Below are 21,795 nucleotides of genomic sequence, written 5' to 3'. Positions count from 1 at the left end.
ATTGATTTGAGTCCTCTCCCTCTGTTTCTTGACGAGTCTGGCTAATGATTTATCAATTTTGTTTACCTTCTCACAGAACGAGCTTTTAGTTTTATTGATCTTTGCTACTGTTTTCTTTGTTTCTGTTTCATTTATTTCTGCTCTGATCTTTATGATTTCTTTCCTTCTGCTAACTTTGGGTTTTGTTTGTTCTTCTTTCTCTAGTTCCTTTAGGTGTAAGGTTAGATTGTTTGAGATTTTTCTTGTTTCTTGAGGTAGGCTTGTATAGCTGTAAACTTCCCTTTTAGAACTGCTTTTGCTGCATCCCTTAAGTTTTGAATCGTCGTGTTTTGTCATTTGTCTCTATGTATTTTTTGATTTCCTCTTTGCTTTCTTCAGTGATCTATTGTTTATTTAGTAATGTATTGTTTCGCCTTCATGTGTTTGTGTTTCTTTATGGTTTTTTTCCCCTGTAATTCATTTCTAATCCCATAGCATTGTGGTCAGAAAAGATGCTTGATATGATTTCAATTTTCTTAAATTTACTCAGGCTTGATTTGTGACCCAAGATGTGATCTATCCTGGAGAATGTTCCCTGGGCACTTGAGAAGAAAGTGTAATCTGCTGTTTTTGGATGGAATATCCTATAAATATCAATTAAATCTATCTGGTCTATTGTGTCATTTAAAGCTTGTGTTTCCTTACTAATTTTCTGTTTGGGTGATCTGTCCATTGGTGTACGTGAGGTGTTAAAAGTCCCCCACTAGCACTGTGTTACTGTCCATTTCCTCTTTTATAGCTGTTAGCTCTTGTCTTATGTATTGAGGTGCTCCTATGTTGGGTGCATATATACTTATAATTGTTATATCTTCTTCTTGGATTGATCCCTTGATCATTATTGTAGTGTCCTTCCTTGTCTCTTGTAACAGTCTTTATTTTAAAGTCTATTTTATCTGATATGAGTATTGCTACTTCAGCTTTCTTCTGATTTCCGTTTGCATGGAATATCTTTTTCCATCCCCTCACTTTCAGTCTGTATGTGTCCCTAGGTCTGAAGTGGGTCTCTCGTAGACAGCATATATATGGGTCTTGTTTTTGTATCCATTCAGCGAGCCTATGTCTTTTGGTGGGAGCATTTAATCCATTCACGTTTAAGGTAATTATTGACATGTTATGTTCCTATGACCATTTTCTTAATTGTTTTGGGTTTGTTTTTGTAGGTCCTTTTCTTCTCTTGTGTTTCCCACTTAGAGAAGTTCCTTTAGCATTTGTTGTAGAGCTGGTCTGGTGGTGCTGAATTCTCTTAGCTTTTGCTTATCTGTAAAGCTTTTGATTTCTCCATCGAATCTGAATGAGATCCTTGCCAGGTAGAGTAATCTTGGTTGTAGGTTCTTCCCTTTCATCACTCCCTTCTATATGGTGCCACTCCCTTCTGGCTTGTACAGTTTCTGCTGAGAAATCAGCTGTTAACCTTATAGGAGTTCCCTTGTATGTTATTTACCGTTTCTCCCTTGCTGCTTTCAATAATTTTTGTCTTTAACTTTTGCCAATTTGATCACTATGTGTCTCGGCGTGTTTCTCCTTGGGTTTATCCTGTATGGGACTCTCTGTGCTTCCTGGACTTGGGTGGCAATTTCCTTTCCCATGTTAGGGAAGTTTTCGACTATAATCTCTTCAAATATTTTCTCGGGTCCTTTCTCTCTCTCTTCTCCTGCTGGGACCCCTATAATGCAAATGTTGGTGAAATTAATGTTGTCCCAGAGGTCTCTTAGGCTGTCTTCATTTCTCTTCATTCTTTTTTCTTTATTCTGTTCCGCAGCAGTGAATTCCACCATTCTGTCTTCCAGGTCACTTATATGTTCTTCTGCCTCAGTTATTCTGCTATTGATTCCTTCTAGTGTAGTTTTCATTTCAGTTATTGTATTGTTCATCTCTGTTTGTTCTTTAATTCTTCTAGGCCTTTGTTAAACTTTTTTTTTCTTTTCTTTTTTTTTTTGCCGTACACGGCCCTCTCACCTCTGTGGCCTGTCCCGTTGCAGAGCACAGGCTCCAGACGCGCAGGCTCAGCGGCCATGGCTCATGGGCCCAGCCACTCCGTGGCATGTGGGATCTTCTCGGACCGGGGCATGAACCCGTGTCCCGTGCATCAGCAGGCAGACTCAACCACTGCGCCACCAGGGAAGCCCTGCTAAACATTTCTTGCATCTTCTCGATCTTTGGCTCCATTCTTTTTCCGAGGTCCTGGATCATCTTCACTAGCATTATTCTGAATTCTTTTTCTGGAAGGTTGCCTATCTCCACTTCATTCAGTTGTTTTTCTGGGGTTTTATCTTGTTCCTTCATCTGGTACATAGCCCTCTGCCTTTTCATCTTGTCTGTCTTTCTGTGAATGTGGTTTGTGTTCCACGGGCTGCAGGATTGTAGCTCCTCTTGCTTCTGCTGTCTTCCCTCTGGTGGATGAGGCTATCTAAGAGGCTTGATGGGAGGGACTGGTGGTGGGTAGAGCTGACTGTGGCTCTGGTGGGCGGAGCTCAGTAAAACTTTAATCTCCTTGACTGCTGATGGGTGGGGCTGGGTTCCCTCCCTGTTGGTTGTTTGGCCTGAGGCAACCCAACACTGGCGCCTACCTGGGCTCTTTGGGGGCGGCTAATGGCGCCTACCTGGGCTCTTTGGGGGGGGCTAATGGCGGACTCTGGGAGGGCTCAGGCCAAGGAGAACTTCCCAGAAGTTCTGCTGCCAGTGTCCTTGTCCTCATGGTGAGACAGAGCCATCCACCCCCGCCCACCACCTCTGCAGGAGACCCTCCAACACTAGCAGGTAGGTCTGGTTCAGTCTCCCCTGGGGTCACTGCTCCTTCCCCTGGGTCCCGATGCACACACTACTTTGTGTGAGACCTCCGAGAGCGGAGTCTCTGTTTCCCCCAGTCCTGTCAAACTCCTGCAATCAAATCCCGCTAGCCTTCAAAGTCTGATTCTCTAGGAATTCCTCCTCCTGTTGCCATATCCCCAGGTTCGGAAGCCTGATGTGGGGCTCAGAACCTTCACTCCAGTGGGTGGACTTCTGTGCTGTAAGTGTTCTCCAGTTTGTGAGTCACCCACCCAGCAGTTACGGGATTTGATTTTATTGTGACTGCGCCCCTCCTACAGTCTCATTGTGGCTTCTCCTTTGTCTTTGGATGTGGGGTATCTTTTTTGGTGAGTTCCAGTATCTTCCTGTCGATGACTGTTCAGCAGTTAGTTGTGATTCTGGTGTTCTCACAAGACGGAGTGAGAGCACATCCTTCTACTCCACCATCTTCACAAAATGCATATTAATTTTGCAATTTAAAAAATAGTATAAAAACAGGAAGAAAGCGCTGCCCTTCCCCGTTTTGAACTATTTAACCTTACAGCCATTTGGTAAGGCAGAGTAGGGCAGGAGGCTCCATTGGGCAAGGGGTGCCCCAGAGTGGCCATCGGAGCCTGCATGGGATGAGGAGGGGCCCTGCATAGGCGCATGGGGGTCCCACAACGGGTCAGAAGCAGGGATGGCGTGGGAGGGAGGTGGCAGAGGGAAAGGCAGGCAGGTACTCCCGGGAGACCGACCAAGTAAACAGATTAAGAATAATCAGAACCAGGTTTCTCACTACCAGGAAATGCAGTTACAAAAATGGAAAGGAAGAAAACAAGAACGAACCCTGTTATATTGTAGTACTGGACTGGAACCGGAAATGTCAGTGTGAACTCATGGTTTCCAATATACATATTACATATTGAAGGTATAAAGATACTAGGAAGAGGGAGAGAGACACATGGAAACAGGTATGAGTGAGTGTGTGTGGTGGGGGGGGGGGCTGGGGGGAGGCGGCGGTGTACTCAGATATTCCTTATTCTGTCCACTGAGAGGGCCTGGAGCGATTACACCCAGGAGCAATGAGCACATCAACTACACCCAGCACTCAGATCATGCTTCTAAATACCATTTTCCACTAAAAGGAATGAGGACTCCTAGGAGAAATGTTTGATTTCCAGGACTAGGGCAGGGAAGTTAGCAAATGAACCTGGAACATCTTCTTGTGCCAGAAATCAAGAAAGTGCTCAAAGAATGAGGGGACATGTCAAAAAGACAGACAAGCAAGCTTGAAGGGGCTCCCCGTGGCCACAGTGGTATACAACCCACTGAGTGAAACAGGAAACCATGAGTGTGTGTGTATGTGTGGGGGTGTATACAGGGAAAACAAGTATCACTACACTGGAGAAGAAGCCTAGAGACACCACCTTAGTCAAATGATCAAAGTGAACATCGTTAGTAATAAGTCGTATCCAGCCAAGTCTCAATCAACGGGATGCAATGAGAAAAAGGCAGCATCACTTCTGTGACATTCCTGCCTAAGATGCAAAAACTCACCCAACCATGGGGATCCAACAAATCCAGGTTGAGGGACAACCTAGAAAATAACTAGCCTGTAATCTTCCAAAACGTCAAGGTCATGCAGGTCACAGCCTGAGGAACTGTTCCAGACTGAAGGAGACCAAAGAGACTGGACAACTAAATGCAGTGCGTTATTCTGAATGGGATCCTTTTCCTATTAAAGACATTATTGAGACAACTGGCAAAACCTGACCCGGGTCTGACGATTAGACAGTAGTACATGTCAACCTTAATTCCTGATGTGTCACTGTCACTGTTATACAGGAGAATATCCCTGTTTGCAAGAAGTACACATTTACATGTTCAGGGGTGACGAGGCACAAGGTTGGCAACTTATTCTTGAGTGATACAGGAGAAAAATTCTTTGTACTGTATTTGCAACTCTTCTGTAAGTTTGCAATAATCTCACAATTTAAAAAATTTTAACTGTAAATGAAAACAAAAGCAACAAAGGCAACGTCATCCTAAATTACCAGATGAGTTCAGATTGTTATATACTGGCTTTGTGTCAATCAAGCCCCAACGGTCCTGCTTTAACTGGGGAACCATAAATGTTTCTGATGGGGAAGGGGCTCTGCTTAATCGGACCCATGCTGCAATGCTAGCAGGACACTCTGCCTCTGCCTGGGACTGTCTTCCAACCCCAAACGTCCAACCATCTGTGGACACTAAGCATCATCAGTCCCTGCCACGTCCCTGGGCAGCCCAGGCAGTTCCAGACCATAAGCTACGAGAGAAGAGGCACTGGCCTACATCATTCACAGGAAGCGGTGTTCTGACTGGCCTGCTCCTCATGCACTACTGTCAATGTGAAACAGGAGCTGAGCAAAGTGAAGAAACTAACTTCGAACGCAGAGAGGAGCAAGGGCAGCAGGACATACTCTCACCCCAAAATAACGATGGTAACTGTTACCATCTTGTATTTGCACAGAATTTTAATATTTGCAAGTTTCTTTCCATCTGTAATCTCACACAATCCATACAAAGGAAAGAAGCTACAGATGTCCAAAGCTCCCAGACTAAGTCGAATTCCTGTGACACAGCACACATACCACACAGAACCTCCTCCTTGGTAGCCCTTGTGATATTCATAACAATACAAAATGTGTGTGGTTATTTGATTAACATCTGTATCCCCCCTTGGATTGCAGAGTCCAGGAAAACAAGGGTTGAGTGTTTGCTCACAGATGGCCCGATGCCTCACAGGAGGCTGACACCAAAAATACTTGCTAAGTAATCACATGGACACACGGGTGGGTGGATAAGATGGGTGTGCGTAGGTCAGCAGGTAGACGGACAGTGGGTGGGGGAATGGATGGGTGGCAGATGAGTAGGTGGATAAGGGGAGAGATGCATGGATGGATGGCGGGTGGTAGGCAGGTAGACGGTAGGTAGGTAGGTAGGTGAGTGGGTAGGTGGGTGGGTGGGTGGGTAGATGAGATGGTAGGTGTGTGTTGGGGGGGGGGCGGGGGTTGGTAAATGGATGGTGAGTGGGTGAATGCCTGACCTGGGTCTGGTCCGCCCCCCACCGCCCAGCGCGGTTCTACCTGCTGCTGCTGGGCCCGGAGGTCACCGATCTCCTTCTGGTCCTCCTCGTGGAGCCGCTTCATGTCCTCCCACGACTGCTGGAGCAGGTTACGTTCCCGTAGCAGCTGTCCGTTCTCCCGCCTCAGCATGTCCACATCATCCTTCAGCTGGGTCTGGTCGCTCAGGAGCCGGCTGTGGAGCGTGCTGAAATCCCACACGGCACAGTGAGCCCAGCCAGCCTCCAACTCCCACCCGAGGCACCAGCACCCCCTCCAGGTCCTAGTACCCCCAACACACCAGACAGGTCAGCAGCGTGCAGAGGCAGGCCAAAGCTTGCTGTCAGCCACATGCCAGAAAGACCCAAACTATTTTTTTAAGAGCCTGACACCACAATGGCACACATGTGAAGGCCAAGGAAAGGAGATAAGCCCCTACCTGGCATGGACCTGGCACCTCCAAGTGCCGAGGCCTGGCAAATGTCAGCAGGTGGGCAGGCAAATGCCCTCAGAGGGGCACCAGGAGACCAAAGGGGAACATGCCCCATCTGCCTCTCCTGCGGCAGTAGAGCCCCAGCAGGGACCCGGAGGCCCACAGTGATCTGCCTGGCCTACTGTCTCACACATTCGACCGCTTTCCTACCAACCGTGCTTCTGAAGCTGGCAATGGATGGTATGGAAAACTGAGGCCCAAAGCCACAAACGCACGTGCTTAAGGCCCACCGCTTGCTATGTGGCAGAGGCAGGATGGGACCAGAACCCCAGGCTCCAGGTCCACAACTGAAGACTGGCAAGAGGCAGCAGTTCCTTGCACGCTGGGAACCCTGGCCAGGCAGGCCCCACTCACTGGTAGAAGTCGGTCTCCTTGGCCACCTCCTCGCACCTCTTCAGGGCGTTGGTGTGCTGGTTCTGCAGGCTCTGCAGGTCTGACATGGCCCGCACACACTGGATCTTCAGCCTCTCGTAGTCCGGATTCAGCCTGTGGTAGGGCCTGGCCCAGACGGCAAACAGCCCAGTGAACACTGGCCCCAGGATCACAACGACAAGAATGTCTTTCCCTGGGAAGCCACGTCCTAGGTCACTCCAGCCCAGCAGTTCCCGAACACTGGTCTCCTGCATACCACCAACACCAACGCCCCCCCTCCGCCCCCCACAAATGCCTGCTAAGCCCGGGTGTCCTGGCCGCAGCCAGACCAACAGAATCCGAATCCCCAGGACGGGGGGCCTTGATTGCTGAACTCCCTGCGTGGGCCGGGAGAGCTGGGAAGGTGCTCCTGTGCTCTGGGAGCCCCCCGGAGGCCACACGCCAGGCCTGCACGCACAGGGGGCCCAGCAGTCCCTGGGATGAAGCTCCTCCTCTCCTGAGAGCGGTGAGTCTCAATCTTGGGTACATAACGAATAGACAAGGCCCAGACCAATTACGTCAGCATCCCTCAGGGTAGGACTCAGACATGGGGATTTTTCAGCTCCCCAAGGGATTCCAACGTGCAGCCAAGATTGAGAAAAGTGGCCAGGACCAGGAGTCCCCAGACCTGCAGCACCGTAGTCACCTGGGAACTTGTTAGAAATGCAAATTCTCAGGCCAGCCCCCAACCTCCGAAATCGGACACTCAGGAGGGAGGGAGGAATGGCCAGCCATCTGTGCTCTAACAAGCCCTGCAGGTGACCCTGGTGCGAGCTCAAGCCTGGGAACCCCTGCCCTAGAGCAGGCATCAGAAACCTTTCCCTGTAAAGGGCCAATCTCTGTGCAGCCACTACTCTGCCTCGGTGGCATGAAAGCAGATGTGGACGGCACACACTCGCACACTGTCTTCACTTGCCCTGCCCTCAAGCTGTCTGTCTGAGAGACACATCCTCATAAAAGCAACCTCTAGGAGCAGGCTTTGAGCCCCGACATCACCCCAGAAAAATCCTCCCCAGGATGAGGCACACACCCCCCATGCTCCTGAAGGAAAGCTTAAACCAGCCCTGCTGCTGCTCCCCTCGGAACCCCTGCCAGCACCGCCCCAACCCTTCCCTGGCGTCTACCTCTCAATCCCAACAAAAGAAGTGGTCAAAGGTTTTCTTCAAAATAACAAAAAAGCCAGGTGGGACCAACCCTTTCTAAAACAAACACGTGGCAGGAAACAACTAACGTGTTTACAAACCACATAAAGATCCACTCAGCAATGAAGTGGGCCGGGGTATCCAGGAGACAGCAGTGCCCTTGCCCACGGACAGACCAGTCAAAGGCTCAGCAACAGGGTGACTGACTATCTCTATTAGGGCAGGGGCTGCACACAGCAGCAAACAGGGGACAGAGAGAGAAGCATATTGTCTCCAGGGCTGGAAGGCAGAGAGGCCTAGGATAGGGCTGGTGACAAGGTCAGGGCCATCCAACCAACCAGCGAGGAGGCACCCAAGTGGGACCAGGAGCCTCCAGCTGCTGCCCAGACCACCCACCAAATGACCATCGGCAAGGCCAGTAGAAAGGCGGTGAGGCCGGTCCACACACACACGCGCGCACACACATGCAAGCAAGAGCACACCAGTGCCAGGAGCCAAGTGTAGGATGGACACACCCACGCACACTTCTCAATCCCCAAGTTGTGTGATTCAGGCCACAGACTCCGATTTTGAACTGGAGGAAGCATAACAAGCCTCCGCCCCGCTCCCCGCATCCAGGCCTACACGGGCGGGTGGCGGGAAGGACACTCGGGCAGGCAGCAGGGCTCTCAGGAGCTAAGGGTACGCCTCGGGGCAGGGGGTGCCATGGCATCAGGGTGGTGACCCTGTCCATCGGGCCGGCGGGGGAGGGGCACGGTCACCACCTCTTGTCGAAGGTGGTCCCGTGGGTGGCGAAGGCCAGGCGCTTCCGCAGCTCATTCCTCTCCCGGGTCATCAGCCGCAGCTGAATGGAGAGGTTCTCCACCTTCTCATTCACTTGCCGGTCAGTGAGCAGCGGCGGTGGGGACGGCGCCTTCCCAGTGGTGCCTGCAGGAGGACGGTGACAAAGAGAACTCGTGTTCACACGCCTCCCACCAGCAGCCGGGCGCTGTTCTGGGCTCTCAGCTTGCATTCGCTCCTCACGACCACCCTACCGGTGGGTCCTGTTACATCCCCCTTTCCCAGAGGACACCGCCAAGTCAGAGTGTAAGAGGCACAGCTGGGACCAGAGCCCAGGCGGTCTGGCTCCAGCATCCACTACCTGGGCCCTGGCTGAGGACCCTGAGCGAGGTCCCCCTCTCTCCCTCCAACCTAGCTTTGGCACCTCCAGGATGGAACTGTTTTTGGCCCTGATCTTTGCATCCTTGCCTGCTCTGCTAACACCAGCTGTCACCCACCCCTGTGCACAGAGAGGCCAGCCTGAGCAAGGTGGAAGGCACGGCCCGAAGAGGAAGACACAGTTACAGCTTCCCAGAGAAGCTGGCAGAGGACAGAGGGAGCCAGCTCCAAAGCCGGGCCCAAGGGCCGTGTCCTGCCTTCCCCTGATCAGGGCTGGACACAGTTCCCTCCTCCACGCCGCCCGACTGCCTAAAGCACCTGCTCAACCAGCCCAGGTGTGCAGCTTGGAGGAGCTACAGGGAGAGCCGCCCATGGCCAAGGTAAGTGGGACGGGGTGCAGGTAAGTCCCAGGACCTCTGACTGCCCAGCCCACACCAGGCCCTCGTCACTTGTCCCTAGGACTAGACATGTCCTGAAGGGAATCGCATGCCTTATGCTATTACCAAGGAACAGTGGCCACCACCAGCACCTCTGACGAGATCCCAATCTGCTTCTAGGAAGTATGCACCTCACTCAAATGTCCCAGAAAAAGAGACAGATCCATGGTGCTTTTATAGTTAACTCCGTCCATGTGCTCCCCTGAGCCCTCTAAGCCTCAGAGATCCTCAGTGGGGTCCGAGTAACCCACAGAAGTCATCCCAGTTTATGGATGTGATCCAGAGGCGGACTCACCCCAGGGACACAGTATCTGTCTCCCCAGTAGCCCTGTAACGTGTAAAAGGCAAGACGAATGTCTTCTGACTCTGTGTCATCCTGACCGCTGCCCCCCAGCAGACCGCTGTTGGCTGATTTTCTTGTGCAAACCGAGTGTCCCCCAAGACAGGCACTCAGGTGTGGCCTTGCATCTTCCAGGAGTGGCAGGGAGGATGGAGAATTCGACACTGTGGGTGACAAGCTAGACCATGGTCTGAGGCAGGAGACTCGAGCTCCCAGCTCAGTGTTATCCAATGTCGGTATGCCAACCACTGAATCCAGTACCCCTCGAAACACATGTTATTTTAAAGCCAGCACCTCCGTAACAGCCAGGATTCTTATGCTCAGGCCAGACCTCTGCGGCCAAAATGTTCTTTAAGGTGAGGCCCAGGATCACCATTTCCCCTGAGCATCTCCCTCCGTCCATGGGTTCTAGTCCACAGCCTGAGAAGCCTTCCCTCGCCCTTCCCCAAAGACCCTGGATCCTTACCCCTGCCCCCAGGAGTTCTGGAAAACAGGCTGGTTACAGCTCTGTGCGGCTGTGTAACGTCTTCCTCTTTGGCAAATGAAGGCACTTCTATGAGCTCTAGTTCGACGACGGCCATCTGATTTGCACTCACTTACCTGGCTGTCTGACATGTGGGGCCTCCTCTGGACACGTGCCTGACACCCCCTTCTGGAGAGGCCTACAACTAAAACTCGGCATCTAACCAGCCCCTGGGGGGCCCGGTGGGGGGGACACGATCTGTGGAGGACTGACAAACCCAAGACAGTGGCATGAACAGACCCAACAAGCACCCGGAAAAGAAGGATTTCAATGTAAACGTCGCAACCAACCACACAACAGCACACAACACAGATGCCCCAGGCATTAATTTAATCTTCCCAATGATCCCACAGGTGGTAAGAATATTATCATCTCCATTTTACAGGTGAGAAAACTGAGGCGCAGCAAGCTTAAGGAATCAACTTAAACTTCCACAGACAGCAAGTGGCGCCCTGGACGAGAGCCCAGGCACCCGGATTCGGAGCACGTGCTCTCTGCTGCTGTGCCTTGCGGCCTCCCAAAGACAACCATGAGTAGCACTCACTCCATGCCTGGCGGTTTACGAGATGCTTTTCATACATTATCCCATTCCATCCCCTTAAGGAAGATACTGCTGCTATCCCCATTTTACAGATCAGCAAACAAAACCTTATCAAGCTTAAATAATGGGTCCAGGTCACCAAGCCAGTAAATGACAGCATGGCGTATGGAGTGCCTTCTGCCTGACCCCACGTGCCCGAGGCCTCAACCTAAAAGTTTTCAAATGGTTTGATTTTAGGGCCTCTTTACACTCTTAAAAAGGACTGAGGACTCCAAAGAGCTTTTGCTGATAGGGGTTATATCTAACAATATCTACCAGATTAGAAATTAAAACTAAAAAGGTATTGTAAAATATTTACTAATTGTAAAATAACCAAACCCGTTACATATTCACATTAAGGCTTTTCATGAAAAATTAACTACACTCTCTACCGCAAAACAGAAAACACAGCGAGAAGAATAGCATGGCTTTGCATCTGCGTAATGCTGTTTGACATCGGGCTTAATAAAGACAGCCAGTCTCACATCCGTGCAACATCACACACCTTGGATAGAACCTGTAGGAAACTCCACTCTACAGCCGAGTCTGTGTGAGGACGAGAGTGCAAAAAGCAAGTGTCACCTCAGGACCATTATGAAAACAGTTCTGACCTCACTGGCTCCATGAAAGGAACTCAGGGACACCAGACCATGCTTTGAGAACGACTTGACCTGCGGTCAAGTTCAATAAGTATCAGAGAAACATCAGATCTCAATTTCAGAACTGAAAAGCACCACCAGGCCCAGCAATCTGCCTCCAGGGAGATGAATTTCCACCCCATTTTAAAAATGAAGCAACAGAAAGATGTAGCCCTTGGCTTCTGCGGAGGCTGGAGAGAGAAGCAGCAGCAGGACAGAAGTAGGGGTCATCAGACCTGTCACCACATACAGCCACCGCCCCCTGTCTGTCTCCAGCAGGATGAGGCCACTGGCTCTGCAGCTGGTAGGACCTGGGGGCAGCCGATCACACACACAGGGACGTGAGCGCTGTCATTTGCTGAGCACAGCCTACGCGCTGGGTTCTGTGCTAAACGCACCTGGGCTCTCGCTTCATCAATACCCACAGTACCCTCCCAGGTACGTGCTGTGATCACCGAGTGAGAAACTGACGTCTAGCAAAACTGCACAGCTGGGAAACCGGAGGATACCCACGCAAATCCGGCTTCACCTCCAGACCCAGGGCCTCGTCCACTACCCTGCACGGCCTCCCGACGGGAGTGGCCTCCTGTTTCCCTTCCCCTGCCCCAAAGGCTTGAGCATACACGAAACACACAAAAAGTGAGGCCGTCCAGGCCTGTGCATCCATCAAATAGCAGGTTGACTTAGGGAAACTGCTGCCTGGATACCCCTGTCCTTTCACAATAAGGAGGGCAGAGGGCAGAGGAGGGCCACAGGGGGCCTCAAGAAAAATCCCACGATGTGCTAAGTCAGGAAGTTCCAAAATAACAGCAAGTGTTGCAGAAAACCCTTTCCATACCCATTCAATTAAAAATAAAGTTTCACTTGCATCTCAGGGTTGAAAAACATTTTGAAGATGATGCAGTCCTTCCAAGAAAATGGTTGCCAGAATCCCCTAAACAGCTACCAAGATGGTCTGAACTCCTGCACAGGGAGGGAGCTCACTACTTCACAGCAGAGCCCATCTCATCTCTCCCCAGATAATTATTCTACGTACTGAGTTAAAATCTGTATTTCTCCCACTGACCCTAGATCTATCTACCCACCCAAGACCATGAGGTAGGGACTTCCCTGGTGGTGCAGTGGTTGAGAATCCGCCTGCCGAAGCAGGAGACACAGGTTCAATCCCTGATCCCGGAACATCCCACAGGCCGCAGAGCAACTAAGCCCGTGCACCACAACTACTGAGCCTGCGAGCCACAACTACTGAGCCCACATGCTGCAACTAGTGAAGCCCACGTGCCTAGAGCCCGTGATCCACAATGAGAAGCCACCGCAATGAGAAGCCCACACACTGCAACGAAGAGTAGCCCCCGCTCACTACAACTAGAGAAAGCCCAAGCGCAGCAACGAAGACCCGACGCAGCCCAAAAAAAAAAAACAAAAAAAAAAACAACAAAAAAAAAACAAAGGCCACAAGGTACACCTGTAATTCTTCTTCTAAACAACAGACATGCAAGTATTTGAAGACAACTGCCAAGTCCCTTTATCACTACCAGAAGACCTAAAGTAAAAAAAAAGTGACAACACCAAATGCTGGCAAGGATGCAGAGAAACTGGAATTCTCAAACACTACTGGTGGGAATATTAAATCATACAGCCACTGCAGAAAACACTCTGACAGTCTTTTATAAAGTTAAACATGCACTTACCATACTACCCAGTAATCCCACTCCTGGATATTTACACAAAAGAAATGAAAATTTACGTTCACACAAAAGCTAGCACACAACTGTTTATAGCAGCTGTTGAATGGATAAACGACAGTGTTATATTCATACAACGGAATACTTCTCAGCAACAAAAAGGCACTATCATACAAACTACTGGTACACACGAGGGCAAGGGGAACAGGGACTCGCGAATGCACTATGCTGAGTGCAAGAAACCAGACTCAAAAGGCCACATGCCATATGTTTCCATTTACACGACATTTGGGAAAAGGCAAAACTACAGAGGCAGAAGAGAGATCCGTGGTTGCCAGGGCCTGTGGGTGGAGGGAAGAAAGGCTGACTACAAAGTCACAGACGGGAATTCTTCAGGGTGGAGGATTTGCTCTATACCTTAATTGTGGAAGTGGTTAAATAACCAATGTGCTCATCAAAACTCATCGAACTATACACCAAAAAGGATAAATGTTACTGTACGTAATTCGTACCTCACGGAACATGACTTTTAAAAAATTCTGAAGTTAAAAAAAATAAAAAACAACAACACTGTGGTGCCCTAAACTGAAGTGACCATCCCAGGACAGGTGTGACCAACGAAGAGGTGTGGCTTGTCACTCCCGACCAGTCACTGTGTTTATAGTAAACCTTTTCAAGAACAAGCAAAATCAAAACTAACGTCAAGTGAGTTGTCCACAGAAGCCTCAAATTCTATCTGTGCAGTTGTTCTTTGGGACTCAAATGCAAAACTGTCCACTCTCCCCCCACTTCACTCCTTCCCCTTCCCAAATCTGGAACCCACTTGAAAAGAAGGCAGGGGAGTTCCCTGGTGGTCCAGTGGTTAGGATTCAGCACTTTCACTGCTGTGGCCTGGGTTCAATCCCTGGTTGAGGAACTGAAATCCCACAAGCCATGCAGCACAGCCATAAATAAATAAATAAATAAATAAATTAGTTAATAAAAAGAAAAACTTAAGAAAAGAAAGATTTTCTTTTTTTTTCATTTTTATGTTCAGGATGGGATTCCAGGGTTAAGGGATTTGGACTGGACTAAAATGGCCCCAAAATGAGTGCTGGAAGATGCCAGGAGAGCCGGCACAGGCCCTGGAGTTTGGACAAAGAGCTCTCACTCCTCTGGGCCTTGGTGTAAGAGGAAAACTGCAGCCAAGGGGAGCAGAGCCCCTTCGCCATCACGAGTCCTGGCTCCTCCTCCCGGACACCCTGGCTGATGCAAGTGCAGCCTTCCTGTAGACCACTGAGGCTCAGCCAGAGCCCGGCAGCTTGGCAGTCTTCTTGGCTGTAAGGCCCTTTGTCCTTAGCCCCCTTGTCACACCACACTCCAGCTGACCCTGAAGGCCACTCCCCCACCAAGTCTTATTTACAGCTAGAGAGGTCACAGCTCTGCTTCAGAGCCCTGTGGGCCCGTGGTACCAGAGGCCAAGGAGAAAATGGGCACTGGCCCAAAGTGGGCAGGTGGGTGGAGCAGGGATGCCCAGGTAAACTTCCTGGCCTCCTCCAGGCCCTGGCTGTCAGGAGAGAAGCAAAACAGCAGAACATGGTCATCACAGGCTGCAGCAAGCAAAACCAAGCCATCCTCGCCTCCAGCCCAGGAGAGCCAGAGCCATCGGGGGGAGACACAATCCCACGTCCTGAACCAGTGCTTCCAAAAGCACCTTAGCTTCACTGGAAATGCACAGGTCACGCCCCACTCAGACCTACCGAATCAGGAACCCTGGGGGAGAAGACAGCACTCCCCTCCAGGTGAGTCTGATGCCTGATAAAGTTTGAGAACCTCTGGTCTGGACCAAAGTCGCACTGTCTGGCCAGAGTGGCTTATCAATCCCTTGTTTTTTCGGCTGTCCAATACCCACTACATTTAAAAGCATCGCCCACTGATGCCCAGGGGATGCCCTACTTGGTCGGCACAGGACTGCAGCGGGGCTCCTCCTGGACTTGGACTGGAAGGAGGTTAGACTCCAGCGCAGCAGCTGCAGCCTTGCCCAGCTCCCAGATCTCCTTCCAGATAAGCTACTTGCTCTCGAATCCTTGACTCAGGGTCAGTTTGCCGAAACCCAAACCAAGACAGGTGATGATGGCCTGTCGCTTCCAAGCTGCTCCTACATCCAGAGCGCCATTCCTGGAAGACCCCACTTGAGGGCCACCTCCTCCCTGAAGCTTCCTGGACACCCCTCGTTAGAAAAAGCTGCTCCTTCCCCTCTGTCTCCTTGTTTTACACAAGGCAAAACGGCCAGTCGCTTCTCTCTCTGGTGCTCTGGTCTGAATGTTGGTGTACCCCACCAAATTCCTATGTTGAGGTCCTACCCCCCCAACCCCGTGTGGAATTAGGAGGTGGGGCCTCTGGGAGGTGATCAGGTCATGAAGGTGGAGCCCACATGAATGGGATCAGTGGCCTTCTAACAGGGACCTAGAGAGCTCTTCCCCCTCCTGCCATGTGAGGTTACAACGGGAAGGCACCATCTATGAACCAGGAAGCGGGCCCCCCAAGACACCGACGCTGCCTTGATCTTGGAATTCCAAGCTTCCAGAACTGTGAGAAATAAATGTGTGTTGTTTCTGAACTGCCAAGTCTGTGGTGTTCTGTGATAGCAGCCTGGACAGACTAAGACACCTGGTTAGCCTGTAAGGCCTGGAGCCAGGCCCCCCTGTGATCCCTAAGAGTGCCGAGCACGGGTTCCAAGAGGACAAGGTGCTCCCGTCCATCTGATGCACTGAGAGAAAACAGGCCCCGGATCCAAAAGGATCAGAGAAGGAAGGGTCAGACGGCAAGGGGTCAGGGTGCAGCCTTGCCTCCATGCTCATTCACCCCACCATCCTCTATCAACTAGAAGCTGCACCTTCAAGGAATCTTTGCTGGGATAGGAAGGAAGCCCTCCAGATCCTTCTGCTAACAAAACCAGATCTCTCTCCTTAATAAGAAAGCTCTCCTGTTACTTCAATCTGCATGAAATTTAAGGCTCATTTTATAAATGCTGCCCAAGAATGTCTCCTCTTCTTAAAACTTCCCCAGTTATCCAAGTTGAGAAAAAAAAAAAGGTACCTGGGCAATTAGATCAGGATGAACGGGGGAGGAAAAAAACATCGATTGCCTGAAATGAGTGTGCCTCCCCTGGGCAGATCCATGGGGCCTACCCACAGGCAGGTTACTCAAATAACAGGCCACACGGGGTGGGGGGAAGCCTCAAAGCAGCCACACGTGCTTGGCTGATAAAAATTGCCTGGAAAGACACAGCAAACTTTAAGGCTGTCGGCCTGTTGTTAGGAGGGTCAGGCTGAAGAGGTGAAATGGGCAGACCACCTGAGGACCTAATGCCAGCCGGGAAGAGGGGAGGGGCAACCAGGTACCAGCTGTTGCAGAGAAAATACCATACCCAAGGCTCCACCTACCAATTTTCTCTTATGCTAAATATAACTTGCTGTTCTTTGGCCAAACATTCTTGGTTAGGGAGACATAAGTGGGAAAGTGGAGGTGATGTTTTTATTATAAGACCTTGCCTTTCCTTAGGTTCATGGAGAAAGACCTAACCAACAGAAACAGCCAGTCTCCATCTGACTCATCAGCCCCTCGGTCGGGGGGTGTGCCTGAGATGGCCAGGAAAAGAAGTGTTCTGCCCGTGATTAGGTGAGGCTGAGCCAGGAGGGATTCCTCCAGGAGGTGCTGCAGTGGGCCATGGACGACCCTCCATTCATTCCACTCCAAGGGGCTGGTCCAAGCCAGCCACAGACATTCCAGTGCTTTTGCCGGGGACTAGGTTAGGTCAACTCACCTCCAACCAGGAAGACTGTTAAAATGGATGCTGGGCCCCATCCTCAGAGCTTCTGGAGCCTGGAAACCTACATTTCTATCAAGTACCTGGGTGCTGCTGGTCCAGGGACCGCACTGCATAAGCCATGGTTTGGGCACAGACAAGTGACAGGGGACTGGGGACTGTGCTGAGGACCTGCTGGAGAAGGCTTCTTTGCTCATCAGGAGACACGAGAGGAGACAGCCTCCTTCATCCTCTGGACCATTTGTGATGATGGAGATGTTCTTTTATCTGATCTGTCCAATATGGTAGCCACTAGCCACAGGTGCTACAGAACCGTGGTCCCCAACCTTTTTGGCACCAGGGACCGGCTTAGTGGAGGACAATTTTTCCACGGACCGGTGGCGGCAGGGGGTGGGAAATGGTTTCGGGGATGGTTCAAGCTCATTACATTTATTGTGCACTTTATTTCTATTATTATTACACTGTAATATATAATGAAGTAACTATACAACTCACCATAATGCGGAATTAGTGGGAGCCCTGAACCTGTTTTCACTTGCCACTCACTGAGAGGTTTTTTTGTTTTGTTTTGTTTTGTTTATTAATTATGGCTGTGTTGGGTGTTTGTTGCTGTGCGTGGGCTTTCTCTAGTTGCGGCGAGCGGGGGCTACTCTTCATTGTGGTGCGCAGGCTTCTCACTGCAGTGGCTTCTCTTGTTGCAGAGCATGGGTTCTAGGTGCGCAGGCTTCAGTAGTTGTGTTGCACAGACTAGGTAGTTGTGGCACACGGGCTTAGTTGCTCCGTGGCATGTGGGATCTTCCCGGACCAGGGCCCGAACCCCTGTACCCTGCACTGGCAGGCGGATTCTTAACCACTGCGCCACCAGGGAAGCCCTAGGGTTTTGATATGAGTCTGCAAGCAATTGATTTATCATGGTCTCTGTGCAGTCAAACCTTATTTTTTTATTTTTATTTATTTATTTGTTTTGCAATACGCAGGTCTCTCACCGTTGTGGCCTCTCCCGCTGCGGAACACAGGCTCCGGACGCACAGGCTCAGCGGCCATGGCTCACGGGCCCAGCCGCTCCGCGGCATGTGGGATCTTCCCGGACCGGGGCATGAACCCGTGTCCGCTGCATCAGCAGGTGGACTCTCAACCACTGTGCCACCAGGGAAGCCCTAGGGTTTTGATATGAGTCTGCAAGCAATTGATTTATCATGGTCTCTGTGCAGTCAAACCTCTCTGCTAACGATAATCTGTATTTGCAGCCGCTCCCCAGCACTAGCATCACCACCTCAGCTCCATTTCAGATCATCAGGCATTAGATTCTCATAAGGAGCGCACAACCTAGATCCCGCACATGCGCAGTTCACAGTAGGGTTCGCGCTTCTGTGACAATCTAATGCCACCGCTGATCTGACAGAAGACGGAGCTCAGGCGGTAATGCAAGCAATGGGGAGTAGCTGTAAATACAGATGAAGCTTCACTTGCCCACTGCTCACCTCCTGCTGTGTGGCCCGGTTCCTAACAGGCCGCGGACTGGTACTGGTCCGTGGCCTGGGTGTTGGGGACCCCTGCTACAGAACACTTGAAATGTGGCTAGTGTAACTACTGAAACTAGCGATTTAAATTTTATTTCACGTTAATTCACTGGAATTTAAATAGCTACGTGTGGCTAGAGGCTCCCACCACGAACACTGTAGCCCTGGACACTGTCAGGTCTAGATGTGATGGCTGACCTCTGCCATCAGCCCAAGGGAAGACACCACACAGAGGCCCGCAAAGCCACACCCGATGTACTCAGCCCACCCTCAGCACAGTTACCATGTGAGATCACACATTCCTCTGCTATCTAAGGCAGTATGAGTAGGTATTCCCTACTGCTGCAGCCAAAGGCCTTCTGGCCAATACAGCCACGGGGACATTCAAGTCAGCCTGCAGAAAAATGGGGCTACTCACCCCAAGGTCAACGTCAACTCTACACAGAAAAGCAAGAGAAGGAAAACTTGGCTACCAGTGAACTGGAGAGGTTTTGACCTGAAGGGATGCAACCAGGTCTTTGAGCATCCAAGATAGGGGCCCAGACAGTGAAGTACAGTAGAGCTCTGCTCGCAGCCTGCCTGCCAACAAGTATCCGGGGACACTGGTGACCCCTTCATCCCAAGGGCCAAAGGGTGGGTCACTGACACGATGCTCTTCCAAAGTATACGAAGGTCCAGCTGCACAAAAAAATACCTTCTTACTCAGGCCTGCAATTCCACCATTAACAATACTTGTTGTGGTTTAAACAATTATCTTTCTCTAGAATCTCCTTTTAAAATGCAAATGCTCCTAGGAAAGGTAACACTTTAAGCCTTGAAGGGTCAATGTGAATGAGTTTGTCAGATATCAGATCATTGTACCTCGCTCCCAAGCGGAATATGGAGCCGGAAAAGGGTGAGGCCAAGACAGGTGCCCTCAGAGCTCAACCAGCTCCGTTTTACAAAACCCCACATTACCGTTCCACACATCCTGACTGCCTGCCCGGCTCATGCACTTCCTGAAAGCCAGCCCCGTGTTCAAAATCCCAGCAGCCCCATCATTCAATCCCTGTGTCTCACCAACCCAAGCAGGCTGGACAAAGTGAACTGTGGTCCCATCAGAGTCCTCCCTGAACCCTAGACGGGACGAGGGGACCTGCGAGGGGCTGAATTGTGCCCCACAAAACAGACGATGAAGTCCTAATCCCCAGTAAATGTGAATGTGACCTTATTTGGAAATTCGGTCTTTAGAGATGATCAAGTTAAGATGAGGTCATACTGGAGTAGGGCGGGCCCCTAAACCAATGTGAATGGTGTCCTGTTTAAAAAAGGAAATTTGGAGACACACACAGAGAGAACACCATGTGAAAATGAAGGCAGAGACTGGGGTGATGCACCTACAAGCCGAGGAACGTCAGAGGTTGCCGGCACACAACCAGGAGAAGAGGCCTGGAAAAGACCCGCTCCTGGGTGCCTTCAGGGCACAATGATCTTAGACTCTGGCCTCCAGAACTGTGAGAGAATAAACCTCTACTGCGTAAGTCACTCAGTTTACGGCACTTTGCTAGGGCAGCCCTAGCAAACAAATACAGTGCCCCCTACTGGTACCCCTCTCACCACTCTGACCTCACTTACTGTATCTACTCATCTGTCTCCCCAGGAGACCCTAAGATCCAGGAGCACAGGGACCAGGTCTGCCTATTCACCGCTATATCACAAGCCCACTTCTGGCCCCCTGGAGGTGTTCCGTATGAGTCAACTTAACGCATAAGAGGCCTGCCCCGGGCAGGTTCTAGAAGCTCAGGCACGAGACTCACCTTCTCTGAGTGTCCATTTCCCCATCTGTCTACTGGAGGAAACAGGAAGAATGGGACCAGATGACCTCTGTGAGCCCTTCCAACTCAAAAACTCCAGGACTCACCACACCACTGAAGGTGTACCCATCCATCAAGGTCAAACCAGGACACAGAGCTACACTAGGGCATTAAATAGAGGGCATGTGACACAGAAGATGGGCCACAGAGGCGCGGGAAGACTGCGAGACTATGACAACCTTCCTCTGGGACGTCTTCAGTGAAGTGACAGCAGGGCCAGCCTCCCTCTATGGGCTCCTGGGACCCACATCCAGAGACACACCGAATTCGGCATGGACTGGCCACTCCTACGCCCAAGACAACACTCCCAGTGGGCCAGTCCTGCTCACAAGCAACAGCCCCCAAAGGGGCCAGTCTCTTGGATAGTGGTCACTGTGTACTACGAGGCCTGGGGGTCGGAGGCAAAGGGCTCTCTGAGAAGCGCTGTGCCCTGACAAAGTGAAAACATGGTGACACAGGAGCCTCTGTGTCATGCACCTCCCTCCTAACACCACGAACAGCGTTCTGCCCTCCTCCATTAAGAGGACGTGCTGATGAGAGGAAATGTGAATGGAACCAACAGAAGATGACTCCATGAATGATCTGACAGGTGTGGGCCAACTTGCCCACCCCATGCACCCAGCGCCACCCCAGCTCATACCCAGACCCCCGACCGGCCGGTGTCCTCCAGGAAGGAGGGGTGCCCAGGAAGGTGGTACTCACCCACACTGCTGAGGGAGCTGCTGCTCTCCGAGTCTGAGGGCATGATGGACAAGACACTGTACGTGGAGCCTGGAGACAGAAAGAGAGGCCATTTGTTACTAACCCCAAAGGGATTTCTCATCTTATGCCCCAAACCACTGTCAGACCAAATGACTTCAGTCGGCGCCAGGCTGAGAAGCAGCACCACCTGGGGTACCAGACATCAGAACCACAGGCTGGGCAGGGGAGGTGCTGTCAGCAGGGCCTGGTCTTTGGTGCTTCCGCCTCACCTTCGGCCCCCCTCCGACTGAGCTGCGCACGGGCAGAGGGGAGCCTGGAGTCAGCCAGCTGGCTTCTTATTGGGACATCTGGGGAAGGGCTCAGCAAGGGAGCAACATGCCCCAGGGCAACAAGGGGTCTGGGGATTTCCTACAGATTTGTATCAGTGTGATTCTGGCTTCCATATAGAGGGTAACAGAGCCTAAGTTAAACATCTGTGAACTCTTCGTTCCTTGTGCCTAGCTGTTCTGCTCTTAGGTTCTAACTGTATTCAAGCTCAGTCCTTAATAATTTAGTCAGTGGCTGCTCCCTTATTAAAAGTTACTGATAGAATT

General features: G+C 50.9%; 1 protein-coding gene across 7 annotated transcripts in view; it reads right to left on the bottom strand.

The window, feature by feature from the left end:
* DLG5 (discs large MAGUK scaffold protein 5) overlaps nucleotides 1–21,795 on the bottom strand; it is a 120,394-nt gene that overhangs the window by 53,733 nt on the left and 44,866 nt on the right. For all 7 annotated transcript variants that reach the window (XM_033842203.2, XM_033842204.2, XM_033842199.2 and 4 more), the window contains exons 2-5: nucleotides 21,203–21,271; nucleotides 8,723–8,885; nucleotides 6,760–6,903; nucleotides 5,937–6,120 (exon numbers count right to left, since the gene is read on the bottom strand). In XM_033842203.2, the coding sequence (XP_033698094.1) occupies nucleotides 5,937–6,120; nucleotides 6,760–6,903; nucleotides 8,723–8,885; nucleotides 21,203–21,271 (560 nt within the window). The remainder of the gene's footprint in view (nucleotides 1–5,936; nucleotides 6,121–6,759; nucleotides 6,904–8,722; nucleotides 8,886–21,202; nucleotides 21,272–21,795) is intronic.

This window comes from Tursiops truncatus, chromosome 16, assembly GCF_011762595.2.
Source record: "Tursiops truncatus isolate mTurTru1 chromosome 16, mTurTru1.mat.Y, whole genome shotgun sequence".
NCBI classification, from domain to species: domain Eukaryota; kingdom Metazoa; phylum Chordata; class Mammalia; order Artiodactyla; family Delphinidae; genus Tursiops; species Tursiops truncatus.
This window is presented reverse-complemented; position numbering and strand designations above follow the sequence as displayed.